We start from the raw sequence: 20,649 nt of genomic DNA on the forward strand, positions 1-20,649 counted from the left end.
GTGGCGCTGTCATGGGCACGTGGTGGTGTTCTGGGCACATGTAGTGGCACAGCCAAAGCATTCCCATATTTATTTCCAAACCAAAGCAGAGAAGCCCCGTGCGGTACACATTCATGGCGGCTACTACAGGCGTCAGAGAGCATGGCCGCGTGTCGGCAGCGGTTACACAAAGCGCGTAGCCCGGGACACAACTAAGGGCAAGGAGGCCCTTGCTGGAGGGGGGACTCAGTGTAGATCCCAAATCTCGCAGAGCAGAGAGGTCAGCCTGGGGTCCTTCGCTCTCCAGGTCACCAGCACCTCAGCATGGTTGTGGTTGAGGGTCCTGAGTTCAGTCAGCCTCCCGATGAGGCGGGCAAAGTGCTGGGGGTCCTCGGGGTGGTGGATCTTGGAGTACTTGTACAGAATGCCCAGCAGCGGTTCTTGAAGCTTTTCCACGTGTTGCTTGTTCCTGAGGAGCGGACGGTCTGAAACACACATGAATGTGATGGGGACCAGTGCTGGCTGACTGCAAACGCCCCACTGATTTTGATGAGGCTATTAAGGGCAGGATTTGACATCCACGGAAGGTTATTATACTGATAGGAGAAACAAAACCATCAAAAAATACACCTTGAGCTGTTCTTTAAAAAGTATAGCAAAAATGCATAGTAGTTGCATACTTTTCCTTCCTGGAACTGTAGCAAGAGCAGATTTTCATTGCGAGGATCAGTTCAGTTAAAAATAGATCCTTTCTGGGCACATCTACAAGTTCATTAATGCACGTCTGCTACCGTGCATTAAATTTAGTACTGCTAATGTGAGGTACTAAACAAATCTGTGTTAGGCTGCTCTAATCTGCAGTAGTGAAAGCACATGGTTTTTTAGTGACGCTTAATATGCAGCAGTCTATTTTTATTGCGCATGAGCATATTCACACAGTTTGGACGTGATGCTTTAATGCAAAGTGAAATACGGGACTACGCATTAAAGCGCACGTGTAGCTGCACCCTCTAGGTAGCACACACGATGTAGTCATTTCTTTTATAGCTCTCTGTTACCTGAAAAAAACACAGTAGTTGCAACAAGCAGGGCATATTCTGTCTCAGTCACATTAAGTTCTCCCATGCTTCTGTAGAAGTAAAATAATGCCGTGATAAATTCCTCCGTGATTCCTTTGAAAACAAAATATTGAAATTTGGGGGTGGAAATCAATATAGAAGCACACTTTTTCTGTTATTGTTGATTGATTCTCTTAAAACTCTTGCGTGTTGTTTTTCAAATCCCTCAACTATTTTGAAATAATCAGCAAGTCTATTAAAGAATTATAATAATTACAATGTGTAACAGCATACACCTGGGATGTTCCCACCCCAGTGAGCTTTGAACGTGAATCAAAGAAAAGAGAGAGCGGTGGATCCAGACAGACTGGTGAATAGGAGGAAAGAATGAGCATATTGGTCAGCATTAAAGGGAATGGTCCGAGCAGCTTAGCTACCTAACCGTTTTCCAAGGTTTTCGTGCAAAGAGCTGAGTTACCTGTGGTAGTGGTGGAAGTTGGACTCTCTTCGCTGTGAGACATTTCCAGGGAATAAACGGTACTTTTATCAAGGTCTTGATCATGACAACATGTAGTATGATCAGAAACTCTTACGTGACCTTGGGGGAAGGAAGGGAGAAAAAGTCCACTGCTGAATTGAATTAAATTAAAATGTGCTTGCATGGGGTTTTTTTGCAGAGTAATTGTATAAAATGATTAGCTGTTTGGAAATCCAGTGCAGAGAGTCATGTATTCAGGTAAGCATCCACCCAAACATGTCAACCAGTCACTCTCAACCAGGGTGGTGTGAGATCCTGTCAAGGGGCCCGCAAGGTGCAACGCAGTGTTAGCACTGTTAGATGTACAAACACAATTGGCATGCTAAAACCAGAGGCTTCAAACAGGAATCTGCAGTGTTAGAAACACGCTGGTCTGCTGTGGTCTTTTTGAGTTCTTTGCAATATACAAATCACTCTTCTATTTTTCTGTGGTCAGGCAGGTGTTAGTTAAAGCTAATTTATTAGTACAACTTACTTTCACCCACTGATGACTGACATTCATTAGCTCTCTGGTTATATATCTGGGCTGAACGCAGAAACATTGCTTCAACTGTGGAACCTTTTAGTAGTGCAATCTGGTCATCGCTGGCTAAGCTTTCAAATCCTATAGGAAAATAGTTAATAAGATTCAAAACTTGGGATGACTTTGGCTTCAGGCTACAAAAGTAAACTGTTCAAAAATTATTAGTATCTGCCTTTAAGGGTCAGCAGTAGCCTTGACTGCAACGATGGCAAGATTAAGTGCGCCAAACAGTAAAGTAGAAATTGGAGTGATTGGGGCTTTCTACATAGTTTATATTTACATAGCAATAGATGTAACAGACCACAACAGTAGTCCATCTCCTTCCAGAAGGAAGTGCAGGAAGCCCCAATATAGACAGGTTTGAAAAAATTTGCCTGGAAGGAAATTTCTTCCTAATTCCTGCCAGTTGGTAGTGGTTTATACCACACAATTTGAGGTCTTACATCCCTTAAATGTGTTGTCCTGCTTAATATAATCATGGATGTGACCCGTCCGTATTAAAGAGAAAAGAAGTACATCTCAAGTTGACCTGGCTTGTTTGAAAGACAGAGTAGAGAACGGCTTCTTAGTTTTTCAAAGCTGGTAAATACACGGCATTCCTAATCACTCAGATTTGCAGGTAGAATACAATTGAATGCCAGTTCTTCTGAAGCTTTCGTATTTTGTCTGAGTATACGCATACAGAATAAATGTGTTCCTCTTAGATTAACGCTAAAGTCTACGGTAGTTCTGAACAGCTTGTTATATGTTATGGCATTCTGCAAAGGAAGCAACTTACCTGGAAGTCTCTTTGTAAAATCCACCAGTACTTGCACGTGAACCACTGCAGTCTCTGAGAGCCGCAAAAAACTCTCTTCAGGGTTTGCAGTTTCCTGTAGCTGAATGAAAGAAACCAGACAAGACTACGGACTCACGCTGGATGATGTTTCTGGATTGTTACCAAAAGAAACTGCTAAAACATGCACATTTAAAAATTTAGGTTGCACATTTAGGATACTAATTTAGGATACTAACAGTGAACATTGCAATATTGTAGCCTTTCTATTCTAAGTACGTACAAACTTTTTGGCTTCCTCCAAGGGAATTGTGTATTTTTGATGGGCCGCAACAATGTGATCAATAATCTGATGTTCCCCTGGAGTAAGTTCCATCCTTTCTTGGACCTATTAAGAAAAATCACAGGTAATGACAATGCCGTTAAGACCGAAATTATGGTAAAAATGAAACCATAAGCCTTCAGTGTGAAAAATCTCCTACTTTTGTTGTGGACGATACATGTTTGTTGTTCACTCCCTCATCTTCTACCTTGACATTACAAAGGAAACTGCTTTTCTGTTTGCAGTTTTTTCTGAGTCGCTTTGACTTGCACTGGACTTCAGTTAGCAAACCTGTGAAACAGTATGAAAATACTTAAGTCTAAACAGCCCCTTGTGTTATGAGATGTAGTACATAAGCCTGACACCTCAGGAGTTACTGACTACGGGGAAACCAGCTTCCTGCCTACGAATGTTCTCCCGTGACAAGAAGTTCCAAGTTTAGCCTCTGATGCTGTATTTTGTCAGTTGATTTCCATCAAAAGCCTGAATGTGCAGAAGAGTTAAGCAACAGATCGGGCACGCTGGGCCCCAGGGCCCGATCCCCAGCCCCTTTCACTTAGTACTAAAGATGAAAAAAAATTGCCAGAGAATTGACTGCAGTGACAAACAGCAGCAGAGCACTTACATTCTGCCAGCATTCCCACAGCCTTACACTTCTTCAGGCGACACTCCTGGCACTTCCGTCGCATGTACATGTCCATTTCACAGTGGCCACCGTTTTTACATCTATACACTGCATTCTTGGTGATACTACGTCGAAAGAATCCTAAGAACAATGGTATTTGGGATTATGGGAAAGAACCTGGGAAACCATTCTTCATTCCACGGTTACTTATTTAAAGAGTTGCTCTATGATGTTTCTGAAGTGAGGGTATTATGTTGGGTTTTTTACGTGGCAACTTTTTATGACGGTCTTAGCATCATTATGATTTTTGGGGCTGCTTTATGACTAATGTTAACTAGTGTTTGACCACGGTAACTCCCTTAAATCCATGCTTAGCAGTAAAGAGAGGGCCTATTAAAATTGGCAAGCAATCCAATCCAGAAACTCACAAGTGACCACTTGTGGCATATTCAGCGTAGGAGATCAAGCCATAAAAATGAATCTTGCACACTGCATTCACTAAAACAAGCCAAAATACAGGCCTGGCAAGGGGGATGCTTGCAGCTGGGGAAAGCGAGTGCCACACCTCACTCTTTGGTGATGGCTGTGGCCGTTGCCAGAGCTGCATTTCAACTGTCTGGGGCAAACATCATCATCTATTATGTATCCGGTAGCTCCCACAGATTGCTGAGCAGTTCCCAAGTACAGAAGAGTGCCCAAACTGCAAATCAAGCAGACAGACAAAGGGGAAAAGTTAGGAAATGGATAAAGTGGCCTGGGTTCTAGTTATCTCCTGCAGCATTGCTAGGATGCATCAACAAAGGTATTTCCAGTAGAGAAACAGAAATAGAGAAGGCTCTGACCAGACCTAATCTGGGTACAATTCCAGACATTTTTAAGACAGATATTGTGAAATTGGAACAAGTGCAGAGAAGAGCTACTAGGATAGAGCTTCAAGACACGTTTGGATGCATATCTTGCTGGGATCTTATGATCCCTGCTGACTTCCTGCCCTGGGGAAGGGGCCTGGACCGGATGATCCTTCGGGGTGCCTTCCAGCCTGAATGTCTACGAAATCTATGAAATCTAAATGGAGAAAAGCAGAGCAATTCTGGCAAAAACAGATTAAAGCCACTGGGCCTATTTGGCCTGGAAAAATAAAGGGTTGAGAGGGGAATACGGTTGCTGTTTATCAACCCTTTAGTAGGGTAAACACAAGGGAGGAAAAGAACTAGTTACACCAGGGGTGTCAAATGTATGGCCTGTGGGCTGGATATGGCCCATAGAGACATCTGTCCAACCCACCAGTAGCCTGGGCGGGCACCAGTCTGCCACAATTCAGGGCCCTTTGGTCCTGCTGGCCTTTGCTGGCGAGGATGGGCTTGGCTAGCTAGTGCAGCACCCTCCAGCACACTCCAGCTGCTGGCAAACCCCTGCCTCCAGAGCCGTCACCACATCTGATGTTGTCACTGCCACCACACCCCACTGCCTTTGCCTCTGCCACAGTAGCAACAGCAGCTGCCCCCATGCCTTGAGACGGATCCGGCCCCTGAGGAACCCTGCGGTCTCAATCTGGCCTGTGGCTCCGGATGAGTTTGATTCCCCTGATTTAAGCTAAAGGATAATATTGGCACACGACCAAATAGGTATAAGCTGGCCATAAATAAACTTAGGCTGGGAATTAGAAGAAGGTTCCTAACCGTTAGAGCAATCTAGTACGTTTGTATGCCAGGATTTTACGATGCGCTTACAGTATCAGGGACTGAACACAATTCTAAAAGACCCTTCTGATCCTATGAATAATGTTGTTTTTTGTGTATGCGGTATGACAGAATATCTCAATGTGCACAGCCTAGCAGTAGTCAACCAGTTTCTCATAGTTCTCACAGCAGAAGTGGGTATCTCGGAGGCATCTGAATGTGACAAGGTTAGTAGCATTGCACATACGCTCATGAAGGCTGCCGTCTGCATAGGGGAAGGAAGAAAAAGGGGCACAGATGTCTTTGTGACAGATCGATGGAACAGGGTGGCAGCATTGATGAAAGAAAAGGGGTGGACCCAAGTGTAAAGAGACAAGGGCAGATAAGCAGGAAGGGTAGATTCATGCAGGTTTTAAAGGTAGGGACAAGAAGGTTGAGTTGGCTGCAGTCAGCAGGTAGATTTATGAGAGGCCCCCTCACAAATTAGGCCACTCCTCAGCTAGAGAGAATCTCGGGAAGGTGAATAACAATTATGAGAAATATGACAATTTACAATTGCACACATGGAATGTTAGTACAGTTGCAATGAGTAACAGGGCACCATTTGTTCAAGTCACAGGAAACTATTTCTCCCTTACCTTTACAGCCTTCACAAGTGAGTGCATTATAGTGGTATCCAGAGGCCTTGTCTCCACACACAACACAGAACTCTTCCTGTCCCTTCACACGCAAGGAGGAGTGACTTATTCTTGGTCGTTTTAGTCCGTGATATCCATCCTCATCAGTATGAGCAATCATGCAGGGAGGTTTGTTTAATTCACAATTACTTATTATGTACTGCCCGTCACCGTACTGAGAGTCCAGGCTATACATGCTGTATTGGGGCTGAGACGGCTGTGACGGTAACACTGGAGGAAACTGTACCGGTGAATACTGGCAGTAAGGAGCAGGCTGAAAGTCTGTATCTTGCAGCTGATAATTGATGTGCTCTGGCAAAACATCTAGACAATGAAAGTCAAGAATGAAACTAAAACCAAAGGAAGGGTTTGTGACTATTGCAGATTTTAATATCTTTTTATAATCTGTAACTATTAAGGCACAGATACTAAGAAATACATTTTCAAAATGTCACGCTTTTCCCCTTAAATTGGTGCTTGTCATTTTTCTTAGTAAAGTTTGGGAAGTAGGTAGGGGCTGTTTTCATATATGCTTGATCAATGTCACATTGATGATGCTACTGGAATCTTACGAAGCAATGATTTGTTTTGCACAGTTAGTTGAATTGCAGACATAAATCGTGTATTTAGAGTGCGGTATACTCTGACTTGCACCTGCTATTAATGTTTGTGGATTCAGATTGTGCTCCAGTAAAGAGGCTGGGCTTCTGTCTAGCAGAATATTTACTCCTAAATAAGTTCCAGTCAATGCACGGATAAAAAGTAATATACTATGAACATTTCTCACAGCATGGACTGGATAGTTAATGTGGAAGTGTGCACAGCTTTTTAATGATAAATCAAACAACAAACCAACCAACCCATGACTGCTGCAGACACTCATTTTGCTTTCTTAATACTTGCGTTTTGCTTTGCTCACCATAATACTGAATGGGTTCAGCAAGACAATATCCATCAGGTACAGTGACAAAGGTATTTGCCATATTCTGCTCCACCTCCCACAGTTTCATTCACTTTGGTATAGGATGTACCTTTGAGGAGGAAACCTGAAGAAATGGAAATTTCAAGACTTAGGCTGTAATAAGGCAGAGAAGTGTCACTTCAGAAACAACTGGTGTGGGAGATTAGCCATACAGCTCTGAAAAGAGAGAAGTATCCAAACTGTCAGGCCATGATCAGATAGTAAGAGACATGAAGATGGATAGAAAGTCCATTGATCATAGGCAGCAGAGCTCTGCAAGTCAAGAATAGATGGTTACCCCTCACCTGTAAAGGCTTTTCTACACTGGGAAGTTATTGCAAAATAAGCTAGGATGTAGATTTAAGGTGCAATAGCTGTTCCATAGTACCCTGTGGGCAAGTCAACATGAAACATTTACTGAGCAGTTGACTAATTTACTGCACAGTTGGCTATTTGGGCACATGAAACTAATAAACTGTACAGCAAGGTAGGACTCGTACATACAACTACTACCCTGCTAAGGAGTTTTTTCATGTGCAGCAGTGCACGTGCAGGCAGTGAGCTGGCTGGCTGGGGCATGAGGGTGCTTCAGTGCAAGGGCTGCCTGCTGGCTAAACAGTCCAACCCATATCAGTAAAAATGCCTAGCTTCACAAGAGGAGTAAATATAGTTTCATAGTTTCTAGGGTCGGAAGGGACCTGAGCAGATCAGCTAGTCCGACCCCCTGCCATGGCAGGAAAGAATACTGGGGTCAAACGACCCCAGCAAGGTGTACATCTAACCTCCTCTTAAAGACCTCCAAGGTAGGAGCCTGCACCACTTCTCTTGGAAGTTGGTACCAGGCCCTAGCCGCCCTGACCGTGAAGTAGCGCCTCCTGATATCTAGCCTAAACCTACCCTCTGCCAGCTTGTGACCGTTATTCCTGGTCACTCCTGGCGGTGCTCGGGGGAACAGGGACTCCCCCAGTGCCTGCTGGTCCCCCCTGACTAGTTTATAACAGGCCACAAGATCCCCCCTCAGCCTTCTCTTGTGGAGGCTGAACAGGTTCAGGTCCCGTAGCCTCTCCTCGTAGGGCCTGCCCTGTTGTCCCCTGATCATACGGCCTGACCAGTGCCGCATAGAGGGGGAGGATCACCTCCTTGGACCTGCTCGAGATGCATCTGTGGATGCATGACAAGGTGCGGTTGGGCTTCCTGACCGCGTCCCCGCGCTGCCGGCCCGTGTTCATTTTGGCGTCAGTGGTGACCCCCAGATCCCTTTCCGCCTCCGTGCTGACAAGAGGGGAGTTCCCTAACCTGTAGGTATATAGAAGGAAGGTGTAAACAATTATAAACTCTGAAACCCTTTAAAGTAAAATTCTATTAGGTATGAAGTATATACAGAATATAGGATATAAATGAGACACGTGAAATGTTGAAAGCACTGTAGAAAAAGGTATCTAAGATGCTGTATATCTTCACACACCCACACAACATGAGAAATAGATGGTGTTTGTATTTTAGATTTTTGCCAGACCTTTCACTCTAATGGATCCCCAAACAACTCTCAGTTGATATATAACACTGTTAAAGGGTAGCCATCGAGCATATAGCATGTCGTACGATGGTTTAGGAACAGGAAATTTTGCCACTGGAACATTGGGTCAAATATTTCCTCCCACCCAAACTGTCGTAGGATCTGTAATGATGCCTGCAGAGCCAACAGGAGCTTGGTTTCTTAAGATCTCCTGAAAGACCTGCATGGGATGCTACATGGAATACAGTTTACCTAGTGAGCATCAGAAGATGAATTTATGGTTCTAGGAAATCCAGAATGAAACTGTATGTTGAGGCATACCCATCCCCAGCTAACAAATACTTTGCATGTCTTCTCCCAGTACAGGCATATGGAAGGACAGGAAAGGTTTCAGTTCCAGTCGTGTATAGAGACTGGAATGTTGCCGTTCTTATCTCTGCTAGTAAATATTTGCTTGAAAGAGAAGTGACTCCGTGAATCATGAGGCCCTTATCACTGGGATCAATTTGGCATGGACAAAGTCTACATTTTTCTCTTCAGCAAATATGCACTTTTTTAAACTGATGGAAATGTGTATTTCTAATTCCAGTACACTTGTAGTTGTTGCTTTACGTGAACATGTACTGCAAAGTAAAATAAAATTACACTGACCCATTCTATCTGTAATGTAAATGCAGTACATTTCCACATGCATTGTGTCATCAGTTTAATTCATTGTGATGCCTTCAATCAAGCTTTGTTCAGGCAAAGCTTCCACTGACTTGAATGAGTGTTATTTGAGAACAGATTTTGAGATTTGGCCCAATTATCCTGGTCATGTGGTTTTACAGGGTAGCAAAAGTTAAATTATGCTGTATGTTTCCTTCAAAAACAGACTAGGAGAACATTAAGGTTTGAGAGTAAAGTACTCCAGAGTCAGAAATGGCAAGAGTCAGATTCCAGATTAGATTTGCATTCTGTTCTTTTGTGCGCAAGTGTACGGCAACAGTGTCCGTAATAGTATTTCACATTAGACGAGTAAATGTTGAATGTTCACAACATCCACAAACTAGAATGGGTCAGTTTAAACTGCAGTATATTCTTGGTTAACAGAACAGCGACATGGATACTAAAATCAAAAACCACGTTTATTTGAGAAATAGTATGATTATGAAAATAAAGACGCTATTGCCATAATGCATATGAGAGATTAGGGATCCGGTAACATATTCTGGCATGAAACTGCATTGCTTTTTTCCATACGTATTTTAAAAATAGGGGAAAAAATCAGAAGAAGGAACCTCCTCTTCAGGACTTTGAGGATCAGTGGATTTACAAAACTGACAATGCACTTATGCTATAGTCTGGATTCCCTGCGATTGCTCTGTCCCTCATGCTTGGGAAGCTGGCAGAGCTTTTACAGTGCTTTGAACAGAGCCCTTGCCTGCAAATCTTCTGGGTGCTAGCCATCCCTAGTCTCCTCCACTTCCAAGGACTGCAGGGATCGAACAGAATCTCTAGACGCCTGTTCTCGGTTCACATATTAATAATCATCGGCCCTATCGTTTGTATGTGTAGCACAGCTGCTTTAGCTGCACGCTCTGAATTTAACAACTTCACGTGCATCGTAGCATAAACGCAGGACATGCATTTTTCAAAGATCATTCGGTCACTTAGCGCTCAGAATTCACCAGAACATGGAAAAGCAGGTTTCCTGGATGATGGCTGTGTCCATGCAGAGTGGTAATGTTTTACCTTAGATGAGCCCATCGCAAAATTGCCTTCCTCTACTCTGCTCTTACTCAAAAATAGCCGAGACACTTATTTTGCTTCATTAAAAGAGGTTACCTCTGAACAGAGATGAAGCCTGAAGAAGTTTAGCGCAGAAAATGAAACTTCATGAAAAGTGGACGACTGAAACCGAATAATAAAATGGATGCTATGATACAGCCCTTAAAGCAAGGCAGCCACTATCATCCCTTTTTCCTGTTTCACAGTGCCACACTTGGGATAAAACCCATTAGTCTTCTGAGGTAAATTGAGCTTATCTGAGACTTGCCTAAAAAACGGGAAAATTAGGCCTTGCTTGCGTGCTCTCTCTCACTCTATTTTTAACTATCTCTTACGTGACATTCCGGCTAATGTTAGAATGCGGGGTGTCTCTTTTCATAGTTAGAAAACAAATGAAAAAATATACCACCCTTTTCATAAAACTTTAGGGTACATTTTTCAGAAGCAATTAAGTGACAAAAGCCATCCAAACTCATTTGACTTTTGGGGAAACTAAGGTTTCTAAATCACATAGGCATTTCTGCAAATCTTACTCATAGTACTCTTTAATTATTTGTGCAGTAGTCTTTCTTAGAAATGATATCAGACCTAAACAGGGATGTCTATTAATGCAATAGGCTACCTACCCATTCAAATCTGACAAGTCACGCAAACGTTTAGCAAGAGTCAGATCTTAGTAATAAGTAGCATTTTAAATGGTCACCTAATACATAAAAGTAAAATAGGAAATTGTGACCAAAGACTGTCAATTGATTGACTGAGCAGAAGTCACATAGACAGACTAAAAGACACTGGATCTGATTACATGCTATTGATGGCAGAAGATGTGATGTTGTTTTTTGTAATGTTATTATGATGACTATTACAATATGTAACATCATTCTTCAAGAAGATGCTCTAGGGAGCTCTTCAAAATCTCTGATTCAACAGTACATTAACATCTATTGTAAATATTTTGACAGTTGTGTCATAAGGGAAATTTCTTGTTCCAAGAGAATTTCAGGAACTTGAGCTGAAGGTCTTTTACATTTATCTAGTGCACCCCATAGCCTGGGAAAAAGCATGAATGAACAGCCATTGCTGCTAAGCAGCTTTATTTTTTTCCAGAAAGAAGAAGGTTATGAAAATTAAAATAGGCATTTGGCTAGGTGTTTACTGGCCACTAGCACTGGATACTATTGCCAGGTGATATATCTGGCTACACTCCATTACACACATCTGCATTTAAACTAGAAACATTTCTATTTGGCAAAGCTTATAGAATCAGAAAACAACTTCAGCAATATCAGAATGAGTCAAATGTACTAATAAATCTGAGCCCTGGTGTTTTCTCTTGTTCTCTTAATCTGCTACGAATCCCAAATTAAGATGAGATCTGAGGAAATCTGTGTTACTCACTAAAACATATTTGGTCTTTTGACGCGTCCATCTGATCACTTTTGGGGGATTTCCATAACAGAGACTGGATTATTTCAATAATGGATAGTTTTGTAAGTAAATATTTTGTAACCTCTGTTTTTACCTTTGACAAACTGTTGTATGTCTAATTATTTCAATGGAATAATGTATATACTTTGTCAAGTAAGGGAAGACCAGGTGTTTCACTGTTACTTTTTGTCTCATGTGCTGTGGAGGTGTGACATTGAAATAGCCCCTGCCACTTAAAGAAAAGTTTGTCTTTTATAGTTAACAAATACATTTTTAACAATTAAACCTAACACAGATTTACTTGTAACACAAAATCCTCAGGGCCTGAACTCTTTTATAGCATAATAATTACATGACTTGAACAGACAGACCTATTCAATCAACACTTACTTCCATTGTGCATTTCCTCATCTTTAGGAAAGAAAAAGGCAATCCTCTTCAGTAACCAGCATACTGTATATCACCAAGCAGTCTACATTGGCATAATACCCTTGAAACAAAACTACTGGCAGTGAAGATCACCTGCTTTAAAAACTGTAATCTTTCTTTCTTTTGTAACCAAGACAACATCCTAAAAATCAAATGACAAAAGTTTTTTCAATAGTACATATCATCAAAGCACAATTAATTTGTGGGTAGACTGATACTACGCAATTCCTCGGCTATTAGAAAAGTGAATTAAATACTTACGTACAGTTGCCCCAGAGAGAACGCCTTCTCTTCCTGGAGGGAATCTAAGATGCAACAGTTACTTCAACTCTGATTTTCAACTGGAGGAAACGGGGCCTTTTCCCTATTTATCAGTTTCTTTGCATACACTTAGGCTCCAGACACTCTGCAGAGCAGAGCTTCAGCTCTATCAGAGACACAAACTTCCCACACAGCCCTTGCTAGGGTCAAAACAAGGGCAGCTGCAAGTCCACATAAATCAAATAATAACTGGATCATCAGGGACAGAGGCCACTAGGATCCTCACGTCACACTTTCCCAGAGTTCTCCTAGTCAACTTGCTAAATACTTTGTTTTCTTGATAGAATTTGACCTTCTCTTACTTTGGTTAACACTGATCTCTCTGCATGTTAATAAATATATTAACATATTACTTAGTACTACTTAATACTAGTACATGGTACTAGTATTATTTTACTAGTGTTACGAATATTATTTTACTACTACTATAACTGCAGTAATATTATTTTACCATATATATTTGTGGCATAATCTAAATTTGGGAGCTTGATTTGAGGTCGGCATGTTAAAGCTTTTAATTTTTGTAGATTTTTTCAATGTATTATGCTGTCATCTGCACCATACAGATCAGCTAAATCTAGAACCTCGCTGTTTATCAGCAACTGTCATGCTTATTTGATAAGTTACATGTACCCTGAATCCAACTGCTTGAATGTTGGCTCAGGATCCCTGCATCCCTTTCGGGTGGATTCCAGGGGAGTTTGGGGGAATCTCTCTATTGTGGTATCTAGAAGTGGTTTTGGGGTTTGAGGTTTTTTACCCAATGAAGAAAGTGCTGTAGTACTTAGTCCTTGGCTCTCTTAAGGATCCACAAAACAATTTCTACTACTTTTGCATGAAATCTAGCTGGAATAAATTTTGCTGCTTTGTTTTATGCCCGCTTGTGTAGTATGGATCTGCACTTTATTGTCCTGTAATATATTCCATTGTACAGAAGCTGTCTAACAGAATTGCCATTTAGGTACTACTTGCTAGTAGCTTTTCTTTGTGAAAGAACACAGAAGCTCCTCATTTTGAAAAATGTCCGTACGATTTAACCCAGCGGTTTTCTACCTTTTTTCATTTGTGGACCCTTAAAAACTTTTGAATGGAGGTGCAGACCACTTTGAATTATAAGTGTAGGTATTCACATAGTTTTGATTGATCATTGTCATCTTTATAGGCTGCAGAATCTCAGGGGTCCATGGACCCCAGGTTGAAAACCACTGATTTAACCAGTCTAAACATGGGCTTTGGGAACTTTCTAAGATACAGTGTCAGACCTCTGGGGCAGGCCATCATGACTAGCATGATGCTGGGGAGGCACCAGATGTTTTAGATCCAGACTGAGGTCACATTCCTTACTTACAAGAGCAGTTCAGCAGTTTCCGACATTACCACAGCATTAGCTAGTTAGCGCCTTCCTTTTAGCAACCCTATGGCTCCCCCCTGGGAATCGCAAAAGATCTGTAGGAAAGGAGCTCAGTGTTGGGTCGTTCCATAGGCACATCGCTGCTTTGGTAGCAGGCTCTTTTCTTCTTACACTCTGAGGAGTCTAGAGCCTTTCATAGTTGTAGGGTTGAATCTGGACTTCCAGAAATGTATGCAGTTTTCAAATCTCTGAACCACAGGACATCTTCCTTTCAGACACTTTATGTGTACGCTGGTCTCAAGCATGTGGGTTCCTTCTACATGCAAAAGGCCTTAAGCGTGCAAACTTTGCTATAGGGCTAAATACAGTGAGAGAAACAAGTCAGATCTATATCACTTAACATTTTAAAGGCAAGCATGAGATACAGGTCACAATTGCATTTATTAACATACCAGGCTGTAAAATTTTCTGTAATTCTCATAGTGCTGAAAACAAAAGTTGTACACGAACAGATTGTTTAATGCAGAAATATGAATATAAACATACCTATAAATATAGATGGATAGAGACCATGTCTGCTGTATTAAGCGAGCAGCAGTAGGTTACAGTTTAAAATAGTTAAGACTAGATGTTTTTCACAGGAATAATTTCTATTTTGGGTGACTTGCTATCTTTATATGTACTTCTAAGTGACTTTTGACAGTTAATGTTTGCTTATTGAAAAATAAACGATTAAATTCTCAAAAAGGCTTCGGTTACTTGAGCGCTTTTTACAGGGGTACAGGTTGTAGCCGTGTTGGTCTAAGGGCATAGGCGGACACGGTTCTTCGGGTGAATCTGATATCTTTTATTAGACCAACTTAAATAGTTGGAAAAAAAAATTAAGCAAGCTTTCGCGTTTAAAAACCCTTCATCTGGTGGCGGAAGTTTCTGCAGTTGGTGGATGGAATAAAATGTCAGAGGCTGGGCTGGTATGCATACAAGATAGGCAGTCAGGCAATTTTTTTCCAACTATTTAAGTTGGTCTAATAAAAGAACTCAGATTCAACCAAAGAACCATGTCTGCCTAAATCCTTTTTAACTTTCACTGGGACTTTATGTATCTGAACTTCAGATTTTAGAGATACTTTTGCACTGAAAGTCTAACTGATTTAGATAAGTAAATCCTAGTTACAAAAATCACTTAGCCTAAGTCCCAGTGACTTTCAGTGGAACTTAGGGTCCCAAGTGCCTTTTGGGAAATGGGACGTGGCCAGCATGTATGCCTTGCAGCACCCAGCTGAGTAATAGATAAATATCTTTAAAACTTCTGGACTTAAGTCACTTTCAAAGTGGTATTCGGTAACAATGCTTGGAGCCATCACTATGCGCTTATTTTTACGCTAAGATAGTCGCTATTGCTTTCGCTATGACATTTTTTTTACTGATTATTTACAAGAAATAGCCAGTCTTGAGCGTGTTAGTCCCAGCACAGCAATTCAGTAAACAAATTACAATACTTATTTACATCATATAATCAGTTGAAACTGACATAGACATTTTTCAGCAATAAGGCATATCTTGTCTCTGAAAAACAGTGATAACCATTTTTGATTTGCAGCCTGCTTTGAGGTCATTTTAGGTGGCAAAGGAAATCACCAGATACCGTAAACACGCTTTGCTTGATTTTGGCTGGTTTGCAGTGGTTCACTCAGTCATCCATTCCGATGGCAAAGATTAACAGAATAGGTTGTGTCTATCAGGAGCCAGAATCTGGTAATACCAAACAGGCTGTGCACGGCAAATATTCTCAAGCAGGGACAATCAGCAGTGACCATGACCCCGGTCTGGCCTGCAAGCCCCTCTTCTCTTTGTCCCATCATATTCTTTTGGCACCTTTAGATCGGAATGGGCCCCTCAGCAGGACAGCCTCTGGTGTGAGGGCGTGTCCTGTGCCGAGGTCTAAGAAATGTCACAAGGGTCTCAAGTTGAAGCACTGTAGACAACTGCTACGTGCTATTGCTGTTTCTGAATCACGTTTGAAGTCAAGCTGCCGTCAGAACCGCAGTTCCTATGGCGTGTGTCTCCTAGCAGATCTTGCCTGTAAATGGTTTGGTAGTCACATAGTTAAAGGAAATCATATCTGGTCCAGCTGGAACTTTTCTGTGTAAGTGACCCTTCCTGCTTGATCTGGTATTGGATTGTTTATGCAGCTTCAGTAATTAACCACTATCAGCCTCATTAATGAAACATAAACCACCTCTCCTGATCATTTATAAAGTACTTGTCAAACACAATTTAAACAAAGGGCACAATCTCAAGTAAGTAACAGCCATTTTAAAGCTACTAGGACTCTGCGTATGAGTCACTGTGGTCATTTTGTTGTTTTTCACGCAAAATAAAATCAGAATTATGGAATCATCTATTGCTTTTGGCTAGCTCCCTCAGAGGCCATCTGAGATCTGTTACACAGGAGCAACAATGTCTGGACAGTAGTATTTGCCTTTTTAATGCACAATACTTTGGCTTTTACTCTAAATCATTTAATGATAAAAGCAAAACAATTAGGAATCCTTGGGAAACTTATTGCTAGTTTCACTGCTATAATTTTTGTTACATGTGGGATAAAAAAACATGTTGAGACACTTAATTATTTTGTGATAGGAAAGCTGTTTGTCTGTGTGCCATGACAAGAAGCACAACTCTTCAGAGCAAACTTGAGAAACAAGTTAAATACTGTCTTCATCTAAGATTTGTTCTGTAGCGTTCTACCTTGTTTTACAGGAATAGCACGTGCTTCAGTAGAAACTGCCTTTCATCTTAAGGCTCTCCCATGTAAATGGTACTGTGAACAAAAGGAGAAACATTGTCTGGCCCTAGACTAGGATTTCTTTCTTATGGCTTGTCCAGCCAGATAGCAGAACGGTTCTGATCCCTAAAGAAATAAAAGATCTCACCTCATGGCATTTTGGTGATTGCAGTATAATCACTGGTGGTGACTAGGGGCCCAGTTCTGCACCAGTTATGTACTCAGGCCCTAGGGCGTGTAGGGTAGATGATAACGGCTCATGTCAAAATGTCACAGTGTCACTTCCCCCTATAAAAATAGCGACTACAGAGAAGACAAAGAGGAGAAAACGAAACCCTACTGTCTCTATCGAAGGGGGAGAGATGGTCAAGGGGAATCTTCATTCTCTATTATCGTTTCTTATTAATAGATTTAATACAGTTTGGCACACTAAGCGAATCTTTGAGGAATACACTCATGTTCCTGTTACCCCATTCTTTCTTCCTATAATCCGATTCTCCTTCCGTTGGTTACACTTGTGCAATCTTGAGCCAGGCTTGTCTTGTACTGCGCATCTGTAAAGCACCTACCACAGTGAGGCTCTCTTTTTTGATGAATCATAATCCAGACCTTTGAGGTCTGGGGTGAAGGTATAGATTTTGTTTGCAGTAGGAGTTCATTCCATACTCTCCTCTGGCAGACTGTGGGTCGGTACTCACTTCTGCAGCTCAAAACAACAAGTTTTGCATATTATTTTCTTGACTAGCCAGCTCTTACTTGTGCAGTGTTAGCCTTCCCTGAATATAGCTTTATGTATCGTTAAATCAAAAAGTAATGCTCTTCAGCAAACAAAATCCTGTGTTGCAGCCTAAGGATAAAAATTACAGATTGATCCTCAGCCGCAGAAATGTCATCAGGCAGCACCTTTCAGCTGGGATGTATGCAGATTTCATAAATGTTGTTACCCACCTATGACCCAGGAAGAAAGAACTATGAGATGCAGTGAACGGCTCCTGTTTAGCATCAGAGTGTATTCATTTTTCTCCAAAGCTTATTTCAGTTGGTTTAGTGTTAGATAATACAAAGACTCTTCTGTTTTATGTCAAAGACATGAGAAATCCTCCTTGTAAAATTAATAGAGAAATAAGCCAGTGGGAGATATAAATTCTCATTAAGTTCTCAAATGCTTTCCTGGAGTAGTGGTGGGAAAATACCTCGGTCCTGTAACAAAGATGGTCTTAAACTATTTATCCCTAACACTACCTGTTGTTTTCTTGCTGTCATGGAAAGCTGTACTTAGTTTTCCTATTATATCACTTTGCTGTCAGGATTTAGGACTGGAAATTTCATAGATGCCTAAGAGAGTTAGGCATCCAAGTCTTGCTGAATTTCAATGAGATTTGCGAGCCTAACTGCTGTCGGCCCCCTTGAAAGCCCAGGCCTAGGATGCAGTCTGCCTTAGAAATGGCATCATTCCATCTATAAAGGTGTGGCTACTTAGAAACTTGATCAGCTGGGTAGGCAACAAAACCGATGTGGCTGCATTGTGCACGGCTAGAGTAGGATACCAGGAAGTTCGGTCGAGGTTTCCATACTCCACACCCCATTTTGAGTCATCCTGAAAGAACAAACCGAGAGCACTAGGGCATGCGGTTCCACGACGATCCACTGGTCAAACCTCTCTTCTATACCAAGTGGTGAGACGGGCACAAGAGCCTCAGGGTTAAGGCTGCACTCAGTGGCTAGATATGCTGTAGTAGGGAACGATTATTCCCTCCTCCTCCCTGCCACTGAACCAGGCTCACATAACTGACTTCAGCACAGAACCCAAGATTTGTCCCCGAAACACTGCAGCACGCGGTCCATGCGTACACACATGCAATATTAAAACAAGAGGACTTAACTGGTGCTTGATCACAGATATTCGCCACAACGTTTCAATTGACGGTGATTGTAAATGCATTCAGAATGTAAGATTTCCGGGGCCAAACTCCTTACAACATCAAACTGTTACTGTGACTTAAAAAAAGAGATTCCAGGCTCCAGACCTGCCTTCACAGGGCAGAGTATTTTGACACCCTGTGTTAGGCACTGCAAAACAATTATTGTGGAATGTATGTCAGCATGTTATCAAGAATGGAGCATAGGTGCTGGGAGACTAAAATAGCTGGGTGTATATTTGATCCATTTATCCATGATAATTTTTTTCTTTTCCTTCAGCCTGGATTCCATCTTACAGAAATTTGTTTTAATTGTAAAAACAACACTAGACTCATAAACTATGTGGTGCCAATGGCAATTCTTCCAGATTTGTCAGAACTGGATAATGAAGATAAACAATGGGTCTGCATTTCTTAGTGCCTTGAAAATCCATTTCCTCCCACAGTATCTCCTCATGGTGTCATCTTCACCATAGCATTTCTGTCTTTAGTGCATAGCAGTGTTATAGCTTGTAGTGGCAAGAGGTGGGGAGTGCTAATGATCGTGTTAATTGGCAGTGGTTATGTAAAGAATAACACCAATGAAACTGCAACATGACTGGCTCTTCACGTGTAGGTTACTGACATTTTGGCAGCGAGTCATCCAGAACTTAGTAATAAAGCTGCGGCTACTGAAGTATTGCCTACTAGATATTTATAGTTTAATTGCAGTTTAACTTAAAAACACTGCACTACTTTTCATTACAGAATCACTCCTTTAAAAGTTTTCCAAGACAGCCTGGAAGCATTTTGCTCTGTCACAGCTTGCTCTTTTTGGAAATAGCAATTTGTTCCTATCTGGCATGTGCTGTTCTTGCTAAAACAAATCCATGTTGCATTTGACAAACTACAGCCATGTAGTTAGGAGTTATTAAAAGCATTAAAGCATTAACCTCTCGTAACCTCATTTTTCACTTTGTACACATACATAAGTGTTTAATCGAATTGAAGTTAAACACTGAAAAATTTGAGAGGCCAACTTTATACATTCACTTCAGTTTATACAAGGTTGATGTGATAAGAGGCCAAAGGAATTAGAAAGAAGACACCACAGCACAGAAATTGCTCATCACTTGGCTTAAGCTCTGCTACTGCCATTTGTAAAGCATTTGTGGAGTTAGAGCCTCCATTCAAACATCCCCCATCCCCAAATCAAGGGTCTGGGATGCAGTTCCCTGACGTGGTGCCACACCAGCTTGCCCTATCATTTGGGGGGGCTGGGTAATTTAACAAATTCATGTTTTTTAAAAAGTCTGCTGGGGAAAGAGCAAGCCTTGCACATGAGAAAACACCAACTGGCCCGCAGGAGATGCTGGCTGCTTCTGCTGCTGAGTGTCAGCCTGTCAGAAACCTCTGGATTGAGTCATTACTTCCCAAAAAAACCATAAGCCAGGGATGCGCTCCCCTGCCCTCCCTCGGCTAGCTCCTTCTCCAGGGCTGACAAGCATCAGAAGAATGACGGGCCTGAAGCCAGTGCTGCAAGTGATGGGGCAAGTCAAACCGGTAGTGTGTGACACTCGGGGTATGCCCCTGCTGCAATACGGTGGCCCTACTGATGGGCTTCTGGCTGTGCAGCTGGACCTACTCCTTAGCTGAGTCACGCGTGGAGACCTTGGCACTGACACCCTTTTTGGCTCCTATAATTCTATCTGCTGTATATAGGACACAGCTCCAGCAGCTGTAGACGGTGGGACTCAGCTTCCCTAAGCCTCAAGATACTGCATGTTTGAGCGCAGCGAGGGCGTCGATCTGTGCGCCCATGACACCTCTGCCCTTCAACTTACTCTGCAGACGAGTGATGAGGGGTGTTGAGAGAGGAGCTCCCACGCTCGTGCAGAAGAGACTGGACTGGGTCAGGATGGGAACAGCAGCAGGTGCTGTGGGCCAGGACGAACTGACGTGGGAAAGCCGTAGGGGCCTAACCTGACACCAGCGGGTACGCCAGGTTGAG

General features: G+C 42.0%; 1 protein-coding gene across 5 annotated transcripts; it reads right to left on the reverse strand.

Moving 5' to 3' along the window:
* Nucleotides 1-63: 63 nt before the first annotated feature.
* LOC149853606 (bile acid receptor-like) lies at nucleotides 64-20,644 on the reverse strand. 5 transcript variants are annotated; one of them, XM_090025416.1, is made up of 12 exons: nucleotides 12,542-20,644; nucleotides 12,242-12,422; nucleotides 7,096-7,222; nucleotides 6,138-6,500; nucleotides 3,821-3,961; nucleotides 3,356-3,486; nucleotides 3,157-3,261; nucleotides 2,877-2,976; nucleotides 2,051-2,179; nucleotides 1,516-1,635; nucleotides 1,038-1,151; nucleotides 64-464 (listed from the first exon to the last, which is right to left on the reverse strand). In XM_090025416.1, the coding sequence occupies exons 3-12, from the start codon at nucleotides 7,184-7,186 to the stop codon at nucleotides 226-228; spliced, it is 1,533 nt and encodes a 510-aa protein (XP_089881542.1). In that variant the 5' UTR covers nucleotides 7,187-7,222; nucleotides 12,242-12,422; nucleotides 12,542-20,644; the 3' UTR covers nucleotides 64-225. The 5 variants fall into 5 exon arrangements, with proteins under 5 accessions (XP_089881542.1, XP_089881543.1, XP_089881545.1 ...); XM_090025417.1 differs by lacking the exon at nucleotides 12,242-12,422 and having other exon boundaries at nucleotides 12,546-20,644; XM_090025419.1 differs by lacking the exon at nucleotides 12,242-12,422.
* Nucleotides 20,645-20,649: the final 5 nt, after the last annotated feature.

This window comes from Crocodylus siamensis, chromosome 13 (assembly GCF_052110815.1).
Source record: "Crocodylus siamensis isolate JL-2025a chromosome 13, ASM5211081v1, whole genome shotgun sequence".
Taxonomy (NCBI): domain Eukaryota; kingdom Metazoa; phylum Chordata; order Crocodylia; family Crocodylidae; genus Crocodylus; species Crocodylus siamensis.

Excerpts from the sequence above, each read along its gene's own strand:
- LOC149853606 (XM_090025417.1), bottom strand. The coding sequence starts at position 7,186 with ATGAAACTGTGGGAGGTGGAGCAGAATATGGCAAATACCTTTGTCACT. Across the intron at positions 3,962-6,137 it reads CACTTGTGAAGGCTGTAAAG|GATTCTTTCGACGTAGTATC; the intron begins GTAAGGGAGAAA and ends CATTGTTCTTAG. Across the intron at positions 3,487-3,820 it reads TGTGGGAATGCTGGCAGAAT|GTTTGCTAACTGAAGTCCAG; the intron begins GTAAGTGCTCTG and ends ACTGTTTCACAG.